This window comes from Narcine bancroftii, chromosome 6, assembly GCF_036971445.1.
Source record: "Narcine bancroftii isolate sNarBan1 chromosome 6, sNarBan1.hap1, whole genome shotgun sequence".
NCBI classification, from domain to species: domain Eukaryota; kingdom Metazoa; phylum Chordata; class Chondrichthyes; order Torpediniformes; family Narcinidae; genus Narcine; species Narcine bancroftii.
This window is the reverse complement of record NC_091474.1, coordinates 207,004,088-207,031,785: the sequence shown is the minus strand read 5'-3', so window position 1 is coordinate 207,031,785 and position 27,698 is coordinate 207,004,088. Positions and strand designations below refer to the sequence as shown.

The following is a 27,698-nucleotide window of genomic DNA, read 5'->3' as shown; positions in this document are numbered from 1 at the left end:
TCCGTACCTTCGTCGGGCGCTATCCCGTTCCCCAGAGCCCCCTCGTCGCCAGCACACCCGGCTTCACCTCCGTAAGCGAACTCCAGCCCGATGGAGCCGCACTCGCTGCCGTCTGCCTCCCCGGCGCACTCGCTCATCTTCCCGCAGCTCTGGCAACCGACGCTGGATCATCAGAGCGCCCCAGTTGTTGTTTCACCGTCACCTGATAGTGAGAAACCATGACGGACTTTCAACCCCCCCCAGAAAACATCCGGTGACAGACAAGGAGACGGAGAGTGACTCCACGCCAGCAGGCCTTGCCAGTCCGGCAGCTGCTTGTATCCGCCGCTTGGAGCAACTATTTTGGGATTCGTTCTATTTTAAAGACGAATTGCGTCACTTCGTAACACCGACTTATATGGCAAACTGTTTGGGGGATCAAGTGTTAATGAATGTGTGCAACCTGTTGCATCTTGGTTCATTTTTTTTAGAGTGGGTGGCACTGTCTTGTGTTACCACCTCTCAACCCTGTCCCTTGCTTTTGGAAGCTTTAGAACCTAAGAGCAGGAGTCCGGCCACTTGGTCCTTCGTCTCCCCCTTCAAAATGATCCATTTGCCCCAGGCATCATCTCCTCTGTGCAGGTCATCTTCAATTCCTTGAAGTTTCAAAAATGCATCTACTTTGAATATCTCCAATGATCGTACCTCCCCACAAATTCACGGAGCAGGGGAGGCCAGCCCTTCACCAGCCTCTGCTTCTGTTAAAGGTACGAAGGGATCAAGTATCAGGTATTAATTCAGAAAAAATCTTAGCGGGTCAAGCAGAATCTGTGAGAGAGAAAAACAGCCGACTGTACCCATAATCAAGGCTGAGAGTGCAGAGGGGAGAGAGCCAGTATAATGAGGGCAGGGTGGGAGGGGTGACACTGGGGCCAGTAGGGGACTGGTGAACCAGGGACGGGTGATGGGTTCTTCCAGCAGGTTGGGGTTTTTTTTTTGCATCTTCAGTCTCTTGTGTCATCGATCGTTTTTAATTTCTCAGAGGGATGATGCTGTGTGAGAATTGGTTGATGCCTTTCAGGCCTTACTTTGACTTGCCTAACGCTCAGAGAAAATAATTTGTGGGGCTCCAAGGAAGGAGTGCAATGACCATTCTGTGGTTGGTAAAGGTTCACAAGACAGTTGCTCCACCAACCTCTCCTGCTGAGCTCCAACGACAAAGCTTTAATGTTAACACCCTGGAAAACATGGATTATTTTATCATATCTCCGGACTCAACTCTTGGCAAAGCAAACTTTGATGATGAAATTCATCGCTATCTTCGATTCAAGATTCAATTTATTGTCAAATTAATAAAAAGTGTCCTATTTCATGAGATTCCCTTTTGCCTGCTGCAAGGCAGACAGATTCGCCCACCTCTTACATTTCATAGAGTGAGAGAAAGAGAAGCAAAAGAGAATCTCTCCCCCACAGAATTACCGGGTGTCTGTAGATTCACCTCCAGTGCTTCTACAGTTTCTGCAGCCACCCAGAGTCCAGTCCAAACCATTGACAACCCAAGCTCCAGATTGGAACCTCCAACACAGTCAGGACTTTTGGCACCCTTGGCATCTCCTCACATCCTGGTTATGATACCTGGTCCCCCTCCAGCCAATTCAAGCCAGTCTCCAGCAGTCTGCAGCTCTGCAAGAGTCTCCCGACAGCAGTCTACAGCTTCTGTGGGTTCCTTGCCTTGAGTCGCCAGCAGCCCGCCATAGAGCCCCCTCGTTGGTCCACCTCTGTGGTCACTGTCCCGTGGGTTGTCTCAGATGGGGGTTGGTCTTCCCGTTTTCTGATGCCCTGCTCCAGTCCTCCACTTCCCAGAAGTCTGCAGCCCCTTGTGGCTGCTGCCAATTAATAGGTGCCTCCATCTTGGGCGCAGACACTGAGGTCATGGAATCTCAAATTAAAAACCATAGTTGACTCCCTCAATGGGCCATTAAAAGCCCATGCAGAGCCGATGGCAGTTGACTGGGTGGCAAGACCCCGCGCGGTGGCAGCGCTGCCTTTACAGTGGCTCCAGCAGCACTGCCATCTTATAATGTTATCTACACAAATAACAACACATAAATTCAACTGTTTGTCAAATGAGGGAAAAAAGATTTGAAAATTAATACCTTAGAGCAGACATGAAACTACAACATCTTGCACTTCATGATGTTACAACTATCTACACCAAAAACTTCAAATTATTGGAAAAATATCATTGCTATGACCAGTTCAATGTCTTCATCCAGTCCAAAATACCTGGCACTGTGGCTCCAGTTATAATCAGTCTTATTTTCCTGTATCTGAGGGCAGGAAGGAGCACAATGGCCATTCTGTGGCCATTCGAGGTGCTGGTGTTTGGAGAGGAAGTGGGAGGAAAGGAACCCAGAGACAATGCTGATTGAAGAAAGAGGGTGGTGTGGAGGGAAGGGATGAAAGACATTTCTACTTCAGGAGATCTGGCTGGCATTTTGGAAGGAGATTGGGGAGATCAGGCTGGATTGTGGAGCGAGGTGGAGGGGAGATCAGGCCTGCCTATTTCTGGCAAAAGTATCTGGAGAAAGGTGTGGATCCAGATATTGGGTAGGGAAGTTGGCAGCAATGGTAAGGGGTAGGATTGAAAATTGCAATCGGCGTGGGCATAGATCCCACTGAGAGTCAAAGATAGAGTGGGGAAAAGAATAGTTTGGTTTTGTTATTGGAAATGTTGACAAGGTAAGATAGCCTGAGGAATTTGGTGTGTATAGTACTTTAATTGCAGGCCACCATATTATCCTGGGAGTGCTTGACAGGAAACACTGAACAATGTTGCCCAAGTTTCCCCACAATGCTCCAAAAGTAGTCATCTTGTCTATCCCAGATACTGAAATCTCATTGGTGTCACAAGGACAACATAAAAATGAAATATCAGGTAAAATTTCATGATTGGAATTATTTTATCCATTGTAATTTACTTCAAGTAAATCTTTATGCTGATGGAGCTGAAGAGAAACAGTAACAATGCAGAATAATTTCTCAGCATTTGTGATGGTATTTTCAACATGACTTCACTGCTCTTGTATGTCTTGGAAGTTGTTAAGACCATATATAGCCTAAACATCCAAGTCTCATCCCACAGGGAAGCAGAAACAGAAGATGTTATTAATGATGTCATGGCCAGCAGTGTACACTGGAAGGAATACTTTAAAGAAATATTCAACTGAAATTTTTAAATGTTAAATTTAGACAAATTTAGACACAGTAACAGGCCATTTTAACCCACAAGTCTGTGCCGCCCAATTTACACTCCATTAACATACACCCCAGGTACGTTTTGAATGGTGGGACGAAACCTGAGCCTCCAGAGAAAACTCGTGCAGACACAGAGAGAATGTACAAACTCCTTACAGATGGTGCGGGACTCAAACACCCATCTGGTTGCGATGGCTGGCACTGTAAAGACACACTAACCACTATGCCTATTAATATCAACAAACTTGTTTTAATCCAAAAGAAAACTATATGCAACAGCTTTGATGCTCTCCTGGCCTGGCAGGAGTTTAAAATGTTCTCAGGAGTGAACACAATGCCTGTTGAAGTATTAAAACAGCAGAGAAATCTTCCTGAGACGAATTCTCCTCAATCTCAGAAGTGAAGAATGTGCCAAGAAATCTCAGAACCACTATAATTGTGACCATCGTCAAGAACGAGTATAGAGTATTCTAGATATTCTGGTATATCTCAAAGGAGCTCTTCATGTGATTTAGCCTTGTAGAGAAAGGACAAATGTATACTACAATCTCAGCCAATACTCTGATATTACACCATTACATTTGGTATGTCATTGCTTTTCCCACTCTTCATGAATTTCCTCATTGGACCTCCCATATTCATGTCTATCACCAGTCCCTGCAGCACTTTAGTGGTCACAGACTTCCAATTATAAAAACAATTCTCATCAGTCACTCTCTGCCATACATCACCATTTTCAGACACAATTGGCCAAATATCCCTAGAATCCAAGGGCTGTTATCTTTTGGACTAGCTTCCCACTTGGAACCTCTCCAAAATCCGGATTGAGCCAATCTTGACTGCATCAACAGATCTATTTTCATCTACAAAAAGAGTCACCTCTTTGAATAACTCAATCAGTTCATTCCAAATCAAATCTGCCTCTTCAACTTAAAATTAATCCTCATTTATTTTTCTAATAATTCTATATAAACGATGTTAGACTATTGAGTTCCAGTTCAACTTTATTGTCAGATGTTGTGTACTATCCACCAAAGACAACCCAAAGTCAAATACAGCAAATAATTCCTTTCTTCCACCTCCCACCTGTATCCACCTATTGCCTGTTAGCCTGAGCTCTTTCGCCCTTCCTCCCCCTTACTTCCAAACTTCTAATTTAGGTATCTGTCTGTTATTTGGCATACCTGAAGAAGGGCTGAGGCCTAAAATGTTGACTGTCTTTTGCTTTCCATGGATGCTGCAAGACCTGGGGAGCTTCTCCAGCCCTTTTGTGTACTGACGTGAACAGTACAGAGGGAAATCATTAAACCAGCTTTTAATTATCTTCCTTATTTAATGCCTTGCAGTCTTATGAACATTTCTCTCCATTTGTGTTCCCCATGAATTATTCTGAGACAGCGACAGTGTCGCAGTGTATGTTCAACCCCCAGTGGATGCCCTAGGACAGTGGCACTGTGTTTCAGTGTATGCCTTTGTCCTCAGGGGTTGCTTTGAGACAGTGGCGCTGCCTCAAACAGTTGCAGTGTATGATGTATCTCTCCTCGGGGGTCGCTCCGAGGCAGGCGGGGGTGGGGTGGGGGGCTGTGTTGCAGTGTCAAACAGTGTCCCCCAGGAGTCGCTTCGGGCTGCCACTGCAAGTGAGGCGGGTGGTTTACGCGAGTATTGTGCAAAGTGCGGGGTTTCATCTGCGTAGTGAGAAAGCGAAGAGTAGGAAACTGAACTTCGCGAACCGGGGATATTCTTTGAGCGAGCAAGAAATAAGGAGCGTCGTTTATTTCAGGTGAATTGTCGCCCCCCCCCCCCCTTTTTTTTGTAGAGCCTTTATCTCAGCGGGCTGCGTGGTCGTTGTTTCCAGGTGGGGTTGGCCCTCGCTGCTGGGTGTGTTTCATTTGCTGAGTGCTTCTCTTTCTTGGAGGGGTTTCTTTTAATTTTGCGGGAGGGCAGAGGCGGGTCTCGGTGACACTTTCGGCGGAGGTCGCCAACAATTCGAGCTGAGGAGAGCGACAGTGAGCCCGAGCTGGTTGCGCTGCAGGGGGGGGGGGGGAGGAGAGAGGGAGAGGGGGAAGAGAGAGAGAGGGGGGGAAGAGAGAGAGAGGGGGGGAAGAGAGAGAGAGGGGGGGAAGAGAGAGAGAGGGGGGGAAGAGAGAGAGAGGGGGGGAAGAGAGAGAGAGGGGGGGAAGAGAGAGAGAGGGGGGGAAGAGAGAGAGAGGGGGGGAAGAGAGAGAGAGGGGGGAAGAGAGAGAGGGGGGGAAGAGAGAGAGAGAGGGGGGGAAGAGAGAGAGAGGGGGGAAGAGAGAGAGAGGGGGGGAAGAGAGAGAGAGGGGGGGAAGAGAGAGAGGGGAAGAGAGAGGGGGGGAAGAGAGAGGGGGGGAAGAGAGAGGGGGGGAAGAGAGAGGGGGGGGAAGAGAGAGGGGGGGGGAGAGAGAGGGGGGGAAGAGAGAGGGGGGGAAGAGAGAGGGGGGGGGAAGAGAGAGGGGGGGGAAGAGAGAGGGGGGGGAAGAGAGAGGGGGGGGAAGAGAGAGGGGGGGGAAGAGAGAGGGGGGGGGAAGAGAGAGGGGGGGGGAAGAGAGAGGGGGGGGGAAGAGAGAGGGGGGGGAAAGAGAGAGGGGGGGGAAAGAGAGAGGGGGGGGAAAGAGAGAGGGGGGGGAAAGAGAGAGGGGGGGGAAGAGAGAGGGGGGGGAAGAGAGAGGGGGGGGGGAAGAGAGAGGGGGGGGGAAGAGAGAGGGGGGGGGAAGAGAGAGGGGGGGGGAAGAGAGAGGGGGGGGGGAAGAGAGAGGGGGGGGGGAAGAGAGAGGGGGGGGGAAGAGAGAGGGGGGGGGAAGAGAGAGGGGGGGGGAAGAGAGAGGGGGGGGGAAGAGAGAGGGGGGGGGAAGAGAGAGGGGGGGGGAAGAGAGAGAGGAGGGGGGAAGAGAGAGAGAGAGGGGGAAGAAAGAGAGAGAGAGAGAGTGGGGGGGGGGGGGTAGGAGAGAGCGTTCCGTGGCTCGCTGGTCCCCGGGGGCTTTCCGCCACCGATCCCCTGGACGCGTCCCAGACCAGCTTGGCGAGCGCGGCGGCCAGCGGTGATGGGCAGGCGGCCAAGGTCGGTGCTCTCGTGTGCTGGGTTCCCAGGTTATGGGATTTGCTCCGTGTACTAATGATTTGGGACGGCCTTCACGTTTTTACGGTAGTTTGGCTATGCTCTTTAGTTGGTTTATTTGAAATGACCAACAAACAAAAACAATGTTATTGTTTGCAACAGTGTTGGCAACTTTGATTTAAATATCGAAATTACACGGTGTTTTTTTTCTCTCTTCACCACGGCGTTTTACCTCGGTAAAGCTACATCTTGCTTGAACTTTATTTGTACTTTAGCGCAATTATTACATGGATTGAAACAATGCAACATGGTAACGACCTCATTTATCCAAAGATGAAATTATGTTCATAGATTCTAGAAAGTGATTTGGAATTGTTCAGTGGTACTAATTTGGTTCAAACTACTGATAGCTAATTGAAGCGAAATGTAATAACCATTTTAAATACTGTACCACATTCCTGTTAAAAGCAGAACTTTGCTTCATGAGTTAAATTGAGTAAGTTGTGTTGAAAATTTTATTATCTATATATGGTCTTGTACGATAACTCGGATCTTCCACTTATCTGGTTAGTCTGGAAAACAACTCAATATGTGTATTTTTTAATATAAAGAAGAATTGTAAACGGTTTTAAAAGTTTAGAGGTGGCTAGACACTGGGAAAAGTCTTATGATGAAGCCTTGTTTGAAGTAAGATTATTCATTATAAATTACAGCACAAAAGCTTCATGCTCTGTGGGAAATCTCTAATTTTTCTAAAAATTGGGGTTTCTTTATATCAGATCGTAGTTCAGTTTGTAGGGAGGAGTGAGGTTCTTGACTGTGTGATTAGCTTGTGAACTGTGATCTGGAGTATGTAGATTTAATTTTTGGAGGGAAGAGAACTCTCTTGGCTTTCTTTCATTAATTCTGTTCTAGGCTAGTCTCAGAAGGTGGGCCTGCTGTGTAAATAATGCAGCCCTTGTCCATGGTATTAGGTGAAGGATCCCAGGAATCCAGCCCAGAATTGGTGATGTCACTTCCAATTAGGAGAGTGTGGAACGCTACGGCAGTCTTCTCGTGATTCCTACAAGTAGAAGGAAGCCATGGCAATCTCCCTCATCTCCACCTGTCTTGACGTACATTCTTTTTGAGGAAAATACTGTCGTAAAAGTGAGAAATTGGATCTGTTGATCTGTGAACATTATTTAGCACCAATTGTGCTTAGATTTTTTTGTTTCAAAATGTGTATAAAATATTAAAACAATGTATGATACATTCAGTCCATTTCTTTCACAATGTGATCAGTTCTATACATTTCTACTGTTGGCCCATTCTAGTGGCCACCTGGGATGCATACAAATGCTTGAGAGGCTTCTATTCGCCAGAAGGGATCTTAGACTGTCAGTCCTTCACATTTTGATTGGACTTGAAAGCAGGTTAGGAATTTACAGCTATATTAAGATTTCTCAAAGCCATGATTTACTGCAGATGAGTTTTGCTTGTGAAAATTCTTAAGCATTGTTTTAATTGAATTTCCTTTCCATGACATTGTAAAGTGAAAATTTCTTTTGGTTATAACTTGGGTAAAGTGATCGTATTTGTTGTTAGAATGTGTATTATAAAACAGGTACAATTATCCACACATGGATTGAAGCAATGCAACAGTAACACCATGGTAACTTGACCTTATTTATCCAAAGATTAAATAGTATCTTTGGATAAATGAGGAGCCCCCTTCCCCATTTCAGAAGTTCATGTAACAAAAATTACCAAAAAAACTGTATATGGAATAAAAATTCACTCTCATGGAATTTGTCATTTTAAAAAATCTCTTGATGCATGCGCATCACAGGACCAATGGCATCACAGGACCAATGGCATCACAGGACCAATGGCATCACAGGACCAATGGCATCACAGGACCAATGGCATCACAGGACCAATGGCATCACAGGACCAATGGCATCACAGGACCAATGGCATCACAGGACCAATGGCATCACAGGACCAATGGCATCACAGGACCAATGGCATCACAGGACCAATGGCATCACAGGACCAATGGCATCACAGGACCAATGGCATCACAGGACCAATGGCATCACAGGACCAATGGCATCACAGGACCAATGGCATCACAGGACCAATGGCATCACAGGACCAATGGCATCACAGGACCAATGGCATCACAGGACCAATGGCATCACAGGACCAATGGCATCACAGGACCAATGGCATCACAGGACCAATGGCATCACAGGACCAATGGCATCACAGGACCAATGGCATCACAGGACCAATGGCATCACAGGACCAATGGCATCACAGGACCAATGGCATCACAGGACCAATGGCATCACAGGACCAATGGCATCACAGGACCAATGGCATCACAGGACCAATGGCATCACAGGACCAATGGCATCACAGGACCAATGGCATCACAGGACCAATGGCATCACAGGACCAATGGCATCACAGGACCAATGGCATCACAGGACCAATGGCATCACAGGACCAATGGCATCACAGGACCAATGGCATCACAGGACCAATGGCATCACAGGACCAATGGCATCACAGGACCAATGGCATCACAGGACCAATGGCATCACAGGACCAATGGCATCACAGGACCAATGGCATCACAGGACCAATGGCATCACAGGACCAATGGCATCACAGGACCAATGGCATCACAGGACCAATGGCATCACAGGACCAATGGCATCACAGGACCAATGGCATCACAGGACCAATGGCATCACAGGACCAATGGCATCACAGGACCAATGGCATCACAGGACCAATGGCATCACAGGACCAATGGCATCACAGGACCAATGGCATCACAGGACCAATGGCATCACAGGACCAATGGCATCACAGGACCAATGGCATCACAGGACCAATGGCATCACAGGACCAATGGCATCACAGGACCAATGGCATCACAGGACCAATGGCATCACAGGACCAATGGCATCACAGGACCAATGGCATCACAGGACCAATGGCATCACAGGACCAATGGTTTTCTGGGAATGCAATCTCCTTCCACCCACCCCCCCCCCCCCCCCCCCAGCCCATAATGTGGGATGCCATCTGAAATAATATTCTTATATTTTTTTTAATATAGCTGTTAATAATTGATTGGAGGTTCTATATTACTGAAAAAAACTGCAAGAAATGCAATCGTTAAAAGTTATTTATGTGACTCTTTATGTTCATTTTTAGAAAAGTTTAAATCATTATTTTAGTACTGTTCATCCCCCGCACCCCCCACCCCCCTTCAACCCTAAGACACTCCATTCTGTATTTGTGTAAGGGGACAGGTTTAAAAGGATTGATGGGATACAAACCTGAAACTACATGGTAGAAATGAAGCCTGTTGTTATATACACAAGTACAATATTCAGATACAACAGGTGTTTTTCTGCAGCATTTTAGTTGCATAAAATGCCCAATGCGTAATAACAAGGCAAAAAAAAGATATAGAAAGAAGAGGAAAAAAACAATAAGTGATGTTCACAGTTGGAATTAAATGGTACAGAAAAATTGCTGAATCGGTAGTAGTGTTTGGCGTTGAGGATAATGCCAAGAGCTTGATGGCTGTTTGGGGAGGAGAGGAGGAGCTGTTTTTTTTTAAATCTAGAGGTGCCAAACTTCAGGGTACTGTACCTCCTGCCTGAACATAAAATGATGGTACAGTGAAAAAAGAATTTCTCACCTTAAATTGATTGAAAGTGGGTGCTCGCTCAGTTAGGTTCCAGTAGATTAGGATCTTGTCTATTGAAAGCAAAGAAAGTGCCCTCTATGTCCTGTTCTTACAAGACACTTAATTATCAGCGATAGATAGAACAGTTAGCTCTCCACAGCCCCTTTATAATCTTTAAAACAGCGGTTCTTAACCTTTTTCTTTCCACTCACATACCACTTTAAGTAATCCCTATGCTCTGTGATTAGTAAGGGATTTCTTAAAGAGGTATGTGGTGGAAAGAAAATGTTTGATAACCACTGTTTTAATCATACCTAATTATCTTGTTATGTGCACGGATCATAACTCCAAAGGAAATGGGCCAAAGACAATTATTCTCAAGCAAAATATTTCAGTGAAAATTGGGTCCAGAGCAGTGTTTTTCAACCTTTTTAATTTCCACTCACATCCCACCTTAAGCAATCCCTTACTAATCACGGAGCACAGATGGCATTGGGTTTACTTAAAGTGGTATATGGGTGGTAAGAAAACGGTTGCAAACCAGTTTTAAAAGGTGGAGCCACTTCAGGATCAATCACTCTGAAAATACTTTCGTATTTTGATCATCTCTAATTCTTTGTAAAGGATTGCATGGTATGAAACCAAGAGACCTGAGAAACCCCAAGATTGCAAATGCGGACAGTTTAAAAAAAAAAAATGTTGCACTAATTCAGTGGTGGGTTCTCTTCTGAAATTAAAGAGGACATTGAAAGCTTGATCTCTCCCTCTGGCATTTGTTATCTGATTTGGGAGTGGTGGTTGTTGATAATGGATACTTGAAACTTGAAGGTATCTATTGTCATCATTTTGACAGCCTTTATCCTGATGAATGCAAAAAAATGAAATAAACATTGGGTTAAATTTAATAAACCATTTATTTCAAGAAATTGAGCAACAAAAATGATTTTATTTTCATAATATTTTAACAATGTGTACATAATGTACTTTCAATGGGACATCTCTAGCATGTTTCTTAAAATCCCATGAATCTGTTGAGTATCTCAAATTCATGATGCTATCAAATGGAGCTCCTCCCATTCTCTACATCACACATGTCATACTCAGGCCCGCGGGCCAAATTTGGCCCGTGATATAATTATATTTGGCCTGCAAGATCATATCAAATATGTATTAGAGCTGGCCCGCTGGCTGCCGCGCCAGTATAGCGCATGCACAGCTAATACTACAAATCCTAGAATGCTTTGCAAATGCATTGGCGCCGGCCCGTCAGCCCGTCAATCGCCCCCACCTCCTCTCTTTACTTTCATTAGCACCTGCGACCTGTCGCCGAACTCACATGTAATAAACCCCTTACGAAAAATGGCCAAACGAAAGACAGAAAACAGGACCTTTCAAGACAGGTGGGAGGCAGACTATATGTTCATCATTTTAAAAGACAAACCTGTTTGTCATTGAAGCAAGTTGTTATTTTTTTGACTTGTTGGCTTGTGAAAAAAATACATTTAAAAGGAGCTTAAAGGCTATAGAGAAATATTATTTATTGATTATTTTATTTCTCATTTGTTAATGCTTCTTCTGGAAAGAGTTTAACCAAAACTATTATTAAACATTTATTTTAATAAGAAAAAGTTTAACATTACATATATTGAAAGAAGAGAAAACATGCAGATGTTGTGGAAAATTTTCAATAAATATTTAGTTTGGCCCACGACTTAGTCCAAGTTTTTAATTTTGGCCCTCCGTGAATTTGAGTTTGACACCCCTGCTCTACATCACTGCTATAGAAAAAAAAACAGCTCGGGCCAGGACTGATGGTCTGTGTTTCCAACTGGAGAGGGACAAGAACTGCAGACGGTGGAATTGATGAGCAAACAATGATAAACTGGAGGGACTCAGCAGGTCATGCAATGTACATGGAGAGAAGTAGTTGATGAAAGTTTTTGCTCAGGACTTTTTAGCAAGATTTGCCATCTCTTGTGTTGACAGGACCAATTGGTTCTGGTGATTCTCGTCTGCTGTCTATCTAAAGGGGACTGCTCTTATCTGTTCTTTATTCTGGTGATAAATCTTTAATGATATTTCTGTGGTTTTCTTTTCCCTCTATGCTTTTAACTATGTGGTCATATTTTTCATCTTTCTTGGCAATATCATCTGAAAACATGGCATCAGATTTTGGGTGCAATGTGATGACATTCTACTTCTCCTCACCAGCACCTTTGATTAATCCATTAGCTCCAAACTGTCACCACGTTTTTCTAAGATTCTGTCACAGATGAACAAAATCTATCTAAACACAGGGAAGATTAAAGCTATTATAGTCATTCCTTGTCCAAACCTCTGCTCCTCAGTTTGTGACATCATCTTCATTGAGGCAGCTACCCGATTAATAATGTTTGCAGTTTTTGAATCCTGTTTTCTCTGAGTGGAGTTTTTGATGATTAATGTACTTAACTAAGGTTGCCTGTTTCCATTTTTCAAGCTTAACAGCTCCCCTTAGCCTTTTTAATGAATCAACACAGGAGGCTGTTTCACCCATGATCCTTCTATGTTATAACTCTTTTTGGGACAATCCAGTCATTCCCTTTCTCCCTATGGCATGCATATTATTTTCCCTCAATTGCCTATCCAATTTGTTTTTGGTAGTGCTTCTGGTACCTTCACCAGCAGATCACCATTCTCTCCCCATTTCACAGTGTTTGCTTTGGAACCAGTTATCCTGATCCTTGAAACAACTTCTCTTTTCCCTTTCTAAACCACAATATCTCTGCCCATTCCTGTTTTTATATGGGTGCTTTCTGCCAGATGAGATATTCACTGTATTGAATTGGATTGAATGGAAAGTTTTTGACCTGAAAGAATAGTGGACTGTCTAGTTGTCTTGTGTGCTTTTAACACAAGTTTGAGTTCACTATTCTGATGTTTTTATTTCTAGTGAATATTGTGGTAATTTTATTTTTAAAAAAGATTGTGATAACTGATACTGGGCCTTCATTGAAATCATCATGAGATGGAACTTGGTTTTCCAGTTCCATTTTTGCTTGTTTTCTGTCTTCATATTAATTGGATGAATCTCAAGTGTTTGAATCTGAGCTAATTGAAAGATTCAGCTGCAAGGCATCTTGTATCTCAAGACAGCTGATATCCTTTTCTGTGGTTGAGCCTAAACCTGGCTTTGCTAGGGTCATCCTCTATTCCGGTGCAATGGCTGTACAGAACTAATTTGTAGCGTAATTATTGGGCAAAGTTTACTTCTGCAGGGTAAGTCTCAGACGAGTATTATAGACAAGATGGATTCTTTAAAAAGTCAAATTTATTATGATCCAATTGCACAAATTTCTTCTTGGCTTGGCTTTGCGGACAAAGATTTATGGAGGGGGTAAATGTCCACGTCAGCTGCAGGCTCGTTTGTGGCTGACAAGTCCGATGTGGGACAGGCAGACACGGTTGCAGCGGTTGCAGGGGAAAATTGGTTGGTTGGGGTTGGGTGTTGGGTTTTTCCTCCACGTTCTCCAGTCCTCTGTGAAAAACGTGCAGATATACAGCCAGACATGACACACATTCAAGCAGAGAATATATGCGCGCGCGCGCGCGCGCACACACACACACACACACACACACACACACACACACACACACACACACACACACCATACAGTAGAAGTCCAAAAATCTGGATGCTGGTGGGGTGGAGGTGGTGGGGGGCTGCCATATGATGTGGTAGAGATAGGAGGCAGAGACCTGACTCTCTTGGAAAATCAATAAAAAAGAGAAAGAAGATCAAATGTCTAGCAACCTACTTTGGAAGAAAAAATATACTTAAACTCTTATCAGAATGTCACCAAAGAAAAACAAACTTGCAGCAACGCCCTCTGAGGTCCAGCAAGCTGAAGGGAGATGGCAGTTGGGAACAGAGGCCTACTCAAAGTCTGGAGCTGAGCCTTGGGGGCCACCCCTCCCGTGTAAGTGGCTCACCTGGTGAGGTGAGCGTGGCGTGTCTCCGTTGTTGGGACAAGGAGACACCTCCGAAAAGGAGCTTAAGCGTATGCGCTTAGGCAGGCGCGTGCGTGATTCGGCTGAAAGTGCTGACTTTGCTGGTACTGCTAGGAGAACGAGGAGAACGATGGCAGTGACACCAGGAGGAGGAAGAAGAGGAATCCAATAATGGAAGCACCAACAGTGAAGAGAACTATACCAGCATGGATGAACAAGTGACTGTTACATTATTTAGTAAGGGCAAAAAGACAAAGGAAAGTTAAATATACCATGGAGGATGTAATTAAGACTTTTGATAAGAAAGAAAAGCATACAAATAAACAATAATATTTTAACTGTCATGACCAATCTGGAAGGAGCTATTGGAAAGCCTGAATGAAAGAGTAAAGGACGTGGAGGAGAAAATGGAGGATGTAATGGATAGAATGGAAAAAAATAGAGAACGAAATAGATGGATGGCCTACAGAAAGAAATAAAATTTGATATATTGGAAAACTTCAGCAGAAGGAATAAAGTTTTTTTTAAACTTTATTTAAAATTTTATGACATGAATAAAATAAAAATTACATTTAAAGAAATAATAAAAAATAAGATAATAAAAATTAGAATACTACATCATTAAACTACACAAATTAACCCCCCCAATAATTATAACACAACATTAATCATCTAATTTAAAATTAATCCAACCCTCCCCCCAAAATAAAGTGAAGAATTAATTAACAATGTTGTAAATAAAATAGAAAAAACCCCACTTACGAAAAAAAGGATAAAACTTAACAACAAAAAAAATCAATACTAAAATAATACCCTTAAACATATATTTAAATCAAACATAATTCATGTATTTAACAAATGAAATCCACTTTAAAACTAAATTCAAATATTAAAATCATATATCAACCACATATCTGTTATACAAAAAATCATAATTAATAATACATAAATACAGAATTTCCATTAATACCAAGTTTCCTTTATAATTCATCAAGAGAACAAAAACATCCCTTAGAAAAACAATCAGATAAACTTTTTATTCCCTTCCAGAAGGAATAATATTAAAATCATAGAGGGAGTGGAACCTATCCGCTTCTTCCAGAATGGTTACCCAAGGTTTTGGGCGAGGAAAGTGTTGGAACACCTATCGAAATCGAGAGGGCACATAGGTCCCTCATGCCATACTCAACATCAGACCAGAAGCCACACTCTGTATTGATTAAATGCTTAAAATAACAAGATGGGGGGGGGGGGGGGGAGAAATATTGAGCACAGCGGCAAAGGGAGCTAAAGTAAGAAGAGGACAGCTTGAAACCGAGCGAGCAAAGTACTGATTTACCCAGATAGAAAAGACAGACAGGAATTCAATCCATTAAAAAGATCCCTTTGGCAGAAAAGATACAACTTCATGCTGCACCAACCAGCAGCTTTGAAGATCACAGTGCTGGGTGATGAAAAAATGATTTTTTGGGATCTTAAACATTCAACAGACTTTGTGAACAAACTGCCAGAACTTAGACTGACATGTTGTAATTACTTTAAGGACTGTTTTATTTTTCTTTTTATGTCTTTCTTTTGTATTCAAAGAATGAATTATTATTATTTTGGGAATATTGCGGGGGGGTAGGGATGGTGGGGATCCTGATTTCTTTCACATCGTGTGTGTGTTTTTTGCCACATCCCATAAAATGGGGGGGTGGGGGGGAATGAGTCTTGTTGTAAATTCTATTATAAGCACTATAATGGAGGAATTTTTTATATCTTAAAGATGCGCTATTTTTACTTCTCCTTTGTTACTTCTTTGTTTAATTGGGATTGTTGGAGACGGTGTTTATCCCCAGAGGAAAAGGATTGATGGATCTACAGGGGGGTGGGGGGGGGGGAAGAATTTTACTTGATGAACCTGAGGAAATGAGTAAATCAGTTAAATTTATTAGTTTTAATGTTAATGGCTTGAATGGTGCAGTGAAAAGAAAGAAAATACTGACACATTAAAAAAAAATAGGAGCTGATCTGGCTTTCCTCCAAGAAACTCATTTAATTGAAAAAGAACATCAAAAATTGAAAAGAGACTGGGTTGGTCAGGTCATAGCTTCCTTGTTTAACTCAAAACCAAGAGGAGTAGCAATTTTTTTGTACAGAGAAATCTTCCATTTAGAGTACAAGATGTGGTTATAGACCTTGCAGGTAAGTATGTAATGGTACAATTTGGAGAAGGATATTAAATAAATTAGAAAATAAAAACAAAGAACAGGGCTACAAGAAGAATACCGATTTCTGGAGAATAAAAAGCTAAGATACAATACAAACTTATATTAAAAACTAAACAATACTATGAGTAGGGTGAACAGACACAAAGTTTTAACTTGGCAGATTAAAACTGGAGTCATCAAGAATGACAAATGCTATAAAAATGACACTCTTAAGTATATAAGCAAAAATAAATGAATGACACTTCAAGACAATATTACACAAAACTATACAAATCAAAATTACTAGGAGATGAGAACAAAATGGAAAAATCTTTGCTAAATGTCGACCTTCCAAGGCTGGAAGAGAGAGAAAGGATAGAATTAGATACTCTCTTCACAAGGGAAGAAATCAAAAAGGACCTGGGCATCCTACAGGCTAATAAATCACTGGGAGAGGATAGATTTCCACTTAAGTTTTATAGACAATTCAAAGAATTATTAATGTCCCTTTTAATGAATCTCTTGGACCAAGCTGTGGAAACATAGACCCTCCTGAAGCAATTCTCAACCAGTGTTACCAAAAAAGAATAGGGACGCTCAAAAAACCGTTATACACACCAATATCCCTGTGAAATGCTGATTTATAAGATACTAGTGAAAGCATTGGCTAATAGGTTGGGGCAGTACTTGCCAAAACTGATACACAGGTACCAAGCAGGATTTGTTAAAGGAAGGCATTCCTCAAATAGTCTAGACAGATTATTTAATATAATGCAAATGGTTAAATCTGAAAGAAATCCAAATATTACAGTCTTCCTAGATGCAGAAAGAGCATTTGACCATTTGGAACAGCCCTTTTTATTTAAAACACTGGAAAAATTTGGTATAGGCAGAGCATTTATAAATTGAATAAAAACTTCATGCCATAAACCACAAGCTAAAATAATAAATAATCAGATGTTGGTGGTGTTCTCCTTGAGTAGATAGAGCAGACGGGGATGCCCTGTCCCTAGCACTTTTTATTTTAGAGATTGAACCGCTGGCGGAGATAATAAGAAGGGATCTGGATATAAAGGACTTCAAAATCGGGAAAGAAAAACACAATCAGACTATTCGCCGATGATGTGCTATTGTATGTATCAGAACCAGCTAAATCTTTGGACAAATTACAATTAATGCTATAGAAAATATGAAAGACTATCTGGCTACAAAATAAATATTGATATACGTGAGAAAATACCATTAACAAATTTTGAATATAAAAGATACCAGAACGGAAGTACATTTAAATGATAGATGCATGGAATAAAATATCTTGGAATAGCAACTGACAATAACTTGCAAAATTTGTACAAAATAAATTCTGTTCCTCTTCTTGGAAAGATAGAAAGAGACCTACAGAAATGGAGAGACTTACCAATTACTTTGGTGGGTAGAATTAACTGTGCCAAAATGCAAGTGATGCCAAGACTGCAATACATTTTTCAATCGCTGCCTATTCCATTACCTAAAAAAAACTTTTTAAAGCGACTAAACAACCATATTAGATAGTTCCTATGGAATGATAAGGTACCAAGAATTGCATTGGAAAAACATGGGACTATGTCCTGGGAGGACTTAGACTTCCAGATTTCAAAAAATATTTCCAAGCTGCACAGGCTAGATTTCTCGCAGTCTTCTTCTCTGAAGACAACCCACGCCTTGGGTTCAGATGGGAATGTACTCAATGGAGGAGGTGAGAAGAAAAGCACTTTTTCTATAAATGGAGTGTCAAATCACTAAAAGAAAAAAAAACAGATAACCCCATTGTAATACATATGATTAGAATGTGCCAAGAAATTAATGAATGTATAGGAAAAAAGTAGGGATATCAATAAAGGTACCATTGTTTAAAAATGTGTTATTGCATATGAACATGGGCAATAGAATATTAAATTTGTGGTATGACAAGGGTATAAGATATATTAAGGACTATTACACAGAAGGAACTCTTATGTCCTTTGAACAATTAAAACACAAATACAGAGTGACCAATGGGACCTTCTGTTGTATCCAGTTTAGTTTGTTTTTAAGATAATGATGGGGACCAACATTGACCCCACCTGAAATGAGTGAAATTGAACAAATGGTTTGGATGGAGAATATACCAAAATTTATAGCAAAAGTGCGAGTGTTGCAGAGATCGAGGGAAAGACGGGAGTCAGACTTGGATGTGGTGATTTCAGAAAAAAGCTGGTGTAGCAGTAGCTACAGTGCTCCTGCAATAACACACACAACCAGACAGGTTGAGCTCAGTGAGCAGACTCGTTTATTGCAGGCTGCTGGGCTGCACTTGTACTCCCAGCCCGGACCTGGTTGAGAACCGTGCTGGAGGGCACTGACATCACCCGGGCGTCACGTGGTCCCCCACTGCTGGCTTCTGAGCCCCATGCTGGAAGGAAGGGAAACCACCGATGGCGCCATTTTGGCCGGCTGCCCCGCCGCGTGATTTACAAGCGGGGCCAGTTTGCCTGCCTAGTGGTGAGCCACCACACAGCCCCCCAGATCCGGTGCCAATGTCCTTTTTCGCCGGTCGGCTTCGCTTCTTGGGCTGGGCTATGACCATGGGCTCGGTGGGATTGAGGTGCGGTGGCTTCAGCCTGTCCATGTTAAACAGCTCCCGCCTCCTGCCAATATCCAGCAAGAATGTAGAGCTGGAACGCTGTACAACCCCTTGGACAGTCGCTGCAGAGGTGCTGCGGTCGGGCCCCGCCGAACGAAAATGTACTCCGCGGAAAGCAGTTCACCGGGAACGTGAGACAGGCGGGTGCCATGCCTGGGCGGCAGTGGGGGTTCGAACGAGTCCAAGCGTGCCCTGAGGTGAGGAAGTAGTTCGTGTGGCGACTGCTAGGGATTGCGAGGTGTATTGATGAATTCACCAGCTAGTGCCAGTGGCGCACTGTAGACCAGCTCAGCTGATGACGCCTGCAGATCTTCCTTGGGAGTGGAGCACCAAAAGCAGTTTGTCCGCCCAGTCAGGACCGGTGAGGCGGGCCATGAGTGCCGACTTAAGGTGGCGGTGCAGACATTCGCCCAGTCCATTGGCCTGCAGGTGGTAGGCTGTAGTGCGGTGTAGCTGGATCCTCAACCTGTTGGCGAGCTGTGCCCAGAGCGCAGATGTGAACTGGGTGCCCCGATCGCTGGTGAGATGACCCAGGACGCCGAACCGGACGACCCAACCATGCAACAGTGCTCGGGAGCAGGAGTTGGTGGAGGTGTCTGGCATTGGGATCCCCTCGGGCCAGCAAGTGGTGCGGTCCACCATCGTAAACAGGTAACGGTTGCCCCAGGAAATGGGTAAGGTCCCGACGATGTCCACGTGAATGTGGCTGAGCCGTTCCCAGACATGCTCAAACTCCTGTACGGGCGCCCTGGTGTGCCTGTGCACCTTGGATGCCCGGCAATGGTTGCATGTTCTGGCTCGGCCCGTGATCTGCTTCCGCAGCCCATGCCATATGAACCTTTCTGCCACCATTCAGACCGTGGACCTGATGGACGGATGTGAAAGGTCGTGGATGTGATGGAAGACCTGCCTGCACCACTGCTGGGGAACCACTGGCTGCGGGTTGCCCATGGAGATATCGCACAGGATGGTGCCTTCACCACTCGGAGTCAGGAGGATTCAGAACCGCAGGCCTGTGATGGCGGTCTTGAAGGCCCTCGTCTCCTCATCAGACTTCTAGTGCCAGGTGAGCTGGTTGAAGTCGAGGCCGGGCGTCAGGGCGCAGATGGCCGGTCACGAGAGTACATCGGGAACCACATTGTCCTTCCCCGCCTTGTGCTGAATGTCGGTGGTAAATTCTGACACGAAGGACAGGTGACGCTGCTGGTGGGCCGACCAGGGATCCTTTGCCATCGTGACCGCCTGGGTGAGGGGTTTGTGGTTGGTGAAGCTCTGGACCAGCAGCGGCCAGATGTCCCCAGGCATATGGTCGAGGAAAATGCGCTTGAAGAGTGGGCAATTGGTGTGATCACCCATGAGCCCGAGCATCTTGTCTATCAGCTCTATTGGGGACCTGTCCCCACAGGGCGTCGAGTTGCAGCATCCGAGCAGCACGCTGGTGCCTGGATAGTCCGAGGGATCCGGTAAGCTCTCACTTGATGGTCTCGTATTTGTCTTCAGCGGGTGGGTGCTGAACGAGGTGCAGCAGGCGTCTGGCTGTGGCCTGATCCCGGGCAGCGACCACATGGTAGAATTTGGTTGTGTCAGACGAAATGTGGCGGAGGTGAAACTGAGCCTCCCCGTTGCCGAACCAGGTCTCCCTGAATTCTGAAACCAGAATTCAGGGAGTTTCACGACTATCGCGCTGATCCCAGGTTCGCTCATGATGGGTTCAAAGACGTTTGAACCAGTCGGGGTCACCAATTGTAGCGGCAGCTACACTACTCCTGAATGAACACACACAACCAGACGGGTTGAGCTCAGTGAGCAGACTAGTTTATTGCAGGCTGCTGGGCTGCACTTGTACTCACAGCGCGGACCTGGCTGAGAATCGCGCTGGAGGGTGCTGACGTCACCTGGGCATCATGTGGCTTCTGAGCCCCGTACTGGAAGGAAGGGAAACCCCCGATGGTGCCATTTTGGCTGGCTGCCCCGCTGCATGGCTTATAAGCGGGGCCGGTTCGCCTGCCTATTTGTGAGCCGCCACCCTGGTCAGATTGCAAGGAAAGCATGACACCAATTATAAATGCAAGAAACGGATTGGTTCAGTATGATTTTTTTACATCAATTATATCTTACCCTACTAAAGTTACACAGATCAAAAGGCAAAACTTCAGAGAAATGTTTCATATGTGTGATTGAGTCAGGAACCTTTTTACATGCCATGTGGTCGTGTGTGAAAGTGAGACCATTTTGGCAAGAAATCGCAGGATAACAGGAGTGTCACGGCCGACCCAGAGCTATATCTATTAGGTAATTTCATGGAAATAAGTGACAAATTGACTGAATATCAAATCTCATTTATAACAATAGCACTGGTAGTAGTGAAAAAATATATCGCAATCACTTGGAAGTTTGACTCCCCTCTACTTATAGCAGGATGGACTGTGGAAATGAACAGCTGTATACCTATTGGAAAAATCACATACAACTTAAAATAAATATGACACTTTTGTAAAGGTCTAGCAGCCATAGCTGGACCACACAGGGGCCCAGAATCAGTAATAAAAAGGAACAAAAAAGGGTATAAAATAACTATATATAAAAAGTTTAATCTATTCTATATTTTAAATTTCACTCAAATTTTTGAATAAAACAAACAAAATATTAAAAAAACAAAGTTGGTCTGATTTATGTCTAGACAGAATGACAAACATAATAAATGTAAGACACAGACTGGTGCAATATAATTTTACACCAGTTATATCTCACACTGCAAAAATTAAATAAATTAAAATCAGATATTTCTGATCAATTCTTTTAGATGAGCAAGGAAATGGAAATCTTTTTAAATTCAACCTGGTTTTGTCCCAAGGTGAGGCCCTGCTGGGTGGATCTAGGAAATCTCTGAGAGCAAATTATAAGAATTCAATTTTCACAGAACCCAGAGCTGTTTTTACTGTGGGCGTAAGAATTTGTCAAGATCGCATTGGTAGTGTCCAGGAAATGTATAGTGGTTATTTGGAAGTCTGATTTCCATATAGGTGTATATATAGGTTATTGGAATGTGGAAATGCATAGTTGAGTTTCCCTGAGAAGATTGCCTATAACCTAAGAGATAAGTACGGCATGTTTTTAAAAATGTGGCAGCCATATTTACAAATGTGGGTGCACATCTTCAACTGTGCCCCCCTCGCCCTCGAGCCCTGTGTCAACTTCTCCTCAATCCAGGTAAGTCATGGAATTTGAAGCTGGAGTTGCGACCCATTTTTTTTTCTCCCCCCCCACACAAATCCTCTTTCTTTTTTCCCTTGGGATTTTTTCTTTCTTTATTAATTCTCTCTTTTCTTTGGGAGGGTGGGGGATGGGTGGGATGGGGGATTATAGTCATCATGTATCATAGATCACTAGCTCTTCTGTATTTGAAATGTTCTATTTTTTTCTTGTTGATTGCATGTTTGGCTTTAAAAAAAAATTTAAATAAAATTTTTCCAAAATTCTCAAACTTTTAAAATTTAGTGGGCTTTTGTGTGTGTCCCCACCCCTCTCTGTGTGTTCTCCCTAATGTTCCCTCTCAACTTTTCACCTTTAACCCACATCCTTTGGTTTGTATCTCACCAACCCTCCGTGGTAAAAGTCTACCAATACTTAATCCATCAAGACCCCTAATAGTTATAGTAATGTCTCTCAAATCTTCCCCTCATTGTTCTAGACTCCAAGGAATAAAGTCCTTACCTGTTTAAACTTGCCCTGTAGCTTAGTTCGTGAGGTCCAGGTAACGTCCTAGTAAATCTTATCTGCACTCTTTCAATCCTATTCTTTCTTGTAGTTAGGTGACTACAGGTGCATACAATACTCCAAATTTGGCCTCACCAATGTCTTGAACAACTTTACCATAACATCCCAATTCCTATACTCAGTACTTTAATTTATGAAGGCCAATATGCTTAAAGCTTTCTTTACAACTTTATCTACCTGTGACACCAATTTCAGGAAATTATATATCTGTATTCCTAGATCCCTCTGTTCTACCACATAAATAAATATTGTTTTGTAAATATGAGAGTCTTTGATGGCTAGTATGAGTAGTTCCTTTGGTCATTCAACATTCTCACTGCCCATGAGAAGAGACATTTCTCAGCCTAGTGGTGCTGGCTCTGATACTCCTGTATCTCTTTCCCGATGGGAGCAGCTGAAAGATGCTGTTCATATCGACTGACCATATTGTAAAGGGATCTGTTTAGTTTTTTTTTGGCCAAAACTACTAAGATCCCATTTTCTGCCTATATCTTCCCGCATGAAGAGAGGAAGTAGCAGAGGTGAGTCCAGTTATTCTGTTTAAAAGTCATTTTGAAAAGTACACAGATGAAGCCATGGAGTTCTGCAACATGAAAAATTTTGCAAAACTTGTCTATGCCGTACAAGCTAGCACTTTACCCATATTCCTCTAAACTTTCCTAATGAGGTGCGCCAGGGCTCAGCATCATGGTGAGCACAGGCACACCTCAGGGCTGAGATCTCAGCCCGCTCCTGTTCACGCTACTGATCCACGACTGCCTCACTAGATCCACTTCCAACAGTGTCATCACATTTGCAGATGACACTGCATTTATTGCAGATATGTCACACTATAGAGAAGAGGTGGAAAATCAAGTGAAATGGTGCAAGAGTAACAACCGGAGTCTCAACATGGGAAAAAAAACAAAGGAGATGATTGTAGATATCAGGAACAACCACCCTCTACTACCCATCAACAGCTCTGTAGTAGAGTGTGGAGAGCACCAAGTTCCTTGGAGTTCACTTAACCAATGACCTATCATGGAGACTCGGCATCTCACTTGTCAGGAAGGTGCGAGACTGCCCTTCCTGAGAAGACTGAAGTGGACAAAGCTACCGGCTACCATTATGTCAACCTTCCATAGGAGGTCTATCGAGAGCATCCTGGCCCGCTGCATCACGCTGTGGAACAGTTGCTGTAGAAAAATGGATCTGAGTTCAATCTACAGGACCGTAAGAGTGACAGAGAGGATCACTGGAGTCTTCCCCCTCCCCCCTTCAAGGTAATCTACTGGGATTGTTGTCTGAAGAAGGTGCACAAAATCAGTGAGGGTCCCTTTCACCTTGCACACAGCATCTTCCAGCTGCTCCCAACGGGAAAGAGATATAAGAGTATCAGAGGCAGTTACACCAGGCTGAGGGACAGCTTCTTCCCACAGGCAGTGAGAATGGTAAACAACAAAGGAACTGCTTCCACTAATTATCCAAGATTCTCATATTTATGGAATAACATCTATTTATTTACTTATTTTTGTCTAGATGAATAATTGTCCTGCATATGTATTGTTTGTCTGTATGTGTGTGACGTCGGGTTGTATGTCTGCATGTTTTGCACTGAGGACCAGAGAACGCTGTTTCGTCGGGTTGTACTTGTACAATCAGTTGATAATAAATGTCTGAACTCTTTTAAATGTTACCATTGTTCCTGCTACAGAAATGGCGGAGGTAAAGACAACAGTCATGTTTAAAAGATATTCACACCACCCTCTGTGTAAGGAAAGTACCCTGGATGTCCCTTTTAAATCTTTCCCCTCTCACCTTAAATCTATACCCTCCCGTTACAGTTTTTCCTACCCTGGAATAAAGACTATGGCTATTTATCTATCCAGCCTCTGCTTGTCCACCACTCGTGGTAACATTCTCATCAATCTTTTCTGCACTCTCCATTTTGATGATAGGAAGTGTTTAGAGAAATACACGCCAAATGCAAGCAAGTGGGACTTGTTTAAGATGAGGTGGAGAGAAGGGCCAGGTCCCATTATGTAAATCTCTGAGAGAATAAATGTTTCCATGCTGTGTATTTCCCGTTGTGCGTCCACAAAATATTACGAGTGTCCAGGCAGCAGAGTTTAAGGTTATCTGCGATAACTTGAGCTGACTGAATATTTAGGATTGAGCTCTCCTTTGTCAACCAATCTGCTTTATCCTTTGTCAACCAATCTGTTTCTTTCCTCTCCAGCTATGATGTTAATCCTTTGCTGGTGCAGGAAGCTAGGAAATGTCTGGCACCTGTCAGGCATAATTGTATCAGTCAGCATTTTCAGAAATTGGCACCTTATCTTTACCTCCCCTCTGTTTGAGGAGCTTTGCTTTGGTCTCAGCCCCTTCATGCCAGTTTAAACTGTGGTCCTTTTCCAAGGTGCCCTCGTGTTGGCTGTACAACCCTTCAGTGTGTCTCTCAGCACTTATTCCTGCAGCCTGGAATGTGCCATTCGACAGCATTCCCACATCGGCCTCTCCAAGTGCTGAAAGACCAACAGGTTTTGGGCAGCCCAAGCTACATCCCTCACTGAATTGATGGTCTTCCAGCAGTTCTGGATATCTGACTCTTGTGTACATCCCCAGGAATAGCCCATCGATCAGAGCGTCCTCTATCATGCTGGTGCTGGGGATGGATTGTGACTAGGCCTTGCTTCCTTCTCCACACACTCTCAGTGAATATGCATTCAACAAAGAGGTGGGTGACTCCTCTGCATCGCACTCATCTCAAAGATGGCGTGCGCACAGGAAGGATCTGACTGGGAGGGCTCTTCTCACTGGCAGCCGGTCCAAGTCCTGGTGCTTGTTTGTCAGCAATGGTCATAATGATAATGATCATGTTTGCATGGCCACTAGCAAGGCCTTGATTATAGTTCCTGTGATTAGACTTGGCTGCCAGCAGGAGGCTGCCAGCAGGAGGCTGCCAGCAGGAGGCTGCCAGCAGGAGGCTGCCAGCAGGAGGCTGCCAGCAGGAGGCTGCCAGCAGGAGGCTGCCAGCAGGAGGCTGCCAGCAGGAGGCTGCCAGCAGGAGGCTGCCAGCAGGAGGCTGCCAGCAGGAGGCTGCCAGCAGGAGGCTGCCAGCAGGAGGCTGCCACAGAGCATGGAGCAATATGTAAGATCTGTAATGGAGGCTTGCTGCCTCATGTGCTGTTTATATCATCTTTAAAGTAAAGAACATTTTCCTTCATGTGTTGCTTAAGAACTCGCCCATACGAATACAAAATGAAACATGCTGTCAGAAGTGGGACGAAGGAAATACTTTAAATGGAACATCTAAAGTCAGCAACTGATCAGTGAAGAGAAGATAACAAAGTTTAAAAAATGGAAGGATTATACCCACCAGCGAAACTTCAGCTGATAGGTAATGTGGCTCAAAATTGGACAGATTTAAACAGAATTTTGGATTGTATTTAGAGGCAGTTGGAGCTGACGAGAAAAGTCATGAAGTGAAAATGTCAGTTTTCTTACATGTCATGGGTGAATAAGCCCTGGAGGTGTATAATAACTTCACATTTGCTGCTGAAGGATACAAAATGAAATTGGAAAAAATAATGGAACATTTTGAGGCATACTGCATACCTAAACATAATGTGACATTTGAGAGGCACAGATTTTTCACATGTGTACAGAAACCAGAAGAAAGTATTGATCAGTATGTGACTAAATTGAGAAACAGAAGCAAAATGTGTGAATTTGTGGTCTGACCAATTTGCTGATAAAAGACGGACTTGTGTGTGGTATTCCAGAGAATAGTCTAAGGTAAAGACTGCTAAGAGAGCAAAATCTAGACTTGGAAAAAGCCAAAGCTCTCTGTAGGGCTATAGAAACTGTAGAAACACAGGCAAAAGAGCATTTCAGTGAAACTAGCTGCAATGTGGATGCAGTGAGCAAGAACAGATATAAACTGTTTAATAAACAGCAAGCTAAAGTGGAAAGAGAGGCGTGGGCAGTGAACATAAATGAAAGGGACAATCAAAAGCCATGTCGTTGATGCGGTTGGTGCACAACACCTACCAAAAAAGTGTCCAGCATATGGTAAAACATGCTATATGTGCAACAAAAGCAACCATTAAGCCTGTTGCTGTAGGAACCAAGTGCAACAAATCAAGGTTCATGCAGTAGATGAATTTCTATGTAAATGTTGTGACTGAAAACAAGAAAGAAAACAGAGACTGGATGTTGAAATTAAAAGTGAATGACATATACATTTCAGTTAAATTGGATACTGGAGCCCAAATTAATGTAATATCAGAGACTGATTTTAAGAAAATTAGACCCAGACCAAAGATATATGGAACAAAAGTGAAGGTAACAGGTTATTCAGGTACCAATATACCAGTGCAAGGAGAATGCATGGTCAAAGTGAAACACAAGGACAAAGAGCACATGCTAGCATTCATCATGGTAGCAAAGGATGTACAGGCCATACTAGGTTTAACAGCCTATGAGAAATTGAACCTGGTTAAAAAGAGTCCTCATTGTGGAAAATGAAGGAGAGACCGTCTATGATGAACTCATGGAAGAGTATAATGACCTATTTGAGGGTCAAGGCTGCCTTCCAGGAGAACACATGACCAGAGTGGATATATGTGTGCCATCGATAATATATCCATGCAGAAAAATTCCATTTACGCTTCAAAAGCAACTAAAAGCAGAGTTGGACAGGATAGAAAGCCTGAACATGATTCAGAAGATAGATGAGCCAACAGAGTGGGTGAGTTCACTCGTTGTGGACAAAATGAATGGAAAGCTTGGAATTTGCCTGGATCCAAGAGCTCTAAACCGAGCAATAAAGAGCGAACACAGTTTGCAAATGTAAAGCTTTTCAGCAAGTTCGATGTATCATCAGGATTTTGGCAGTCAAAATTGTATGAAGCAAGTTCAAGATTGTGCATTTGGCAGATACAGATTCCCAAGGTTACCATTCGGAATTGCCTCAGCTCCTGAAGTGTTTCACCAAACTATCCATATGGTCTATGAGCACCTGGACAGAGTCGATACCTCAATGGATAATGTCATAGTATGGGGAACCACGAGAATGGAGCTTGA

The 27,698-nt window shown here is 43.5% G+C and overlaps 2 protein-coding genes across 9 annotated transcripts in view; one reads left to right on the top strand and one right to left on the bottom strand.

Moving 5' to 3' along the window:
* The window catches only part of LOC138736994 (ras-related GTP-binding protein D), a 37,170-nt gene extending 36,775 nt beyond the window's left edge, over window positions 1-395 (bottom strand). The window contains exon 1 of one of the 2 annotated variants that reach the window (XM_069887336.1): window positions 68-395. In XM_069887336.1, the coding sequence (XP_069743437.1) occupies window positions 68-137 (70 nt within the window). In that variant the 5' untranslated portion in view covers window positions 138-395. Of the gene's footprint in view, window positions 1-7 lie in introns of both variants that reach the window. The other variant, XM_069887335.1, reaches the window with a different exon arrangement.
* ankrd6b (ankyrin repeat domain 6b) overlaps window positions 1-27,698 on the top strand; it is a 194,777-nt gene that overhangs the window by 694 nt on the left and 166,385 nt on the right. For 2 of the 7 annotated variants that reach the window (XM_069887328.1, XM_069887326.1), the window contains exon 1: window positions 4,887-5,017. The exons of 2 other annotated variants lie outside the window; for them this stretch is intronic. The gene's annotated coding sequence lies outside the window, so the exon portion shown is untranslated. Of the gene's footprint in view, window positions 1-4,886; window positions 5,018-6,223; window positions 6,317-7,616; window positions 7,729-27,698 lie in introns of those variants that run through there. 3 more of the 7 variants (XM_069887331.1, XM_069887327.1, XM_069887333.1) reach the window with 3 other exon arrangements.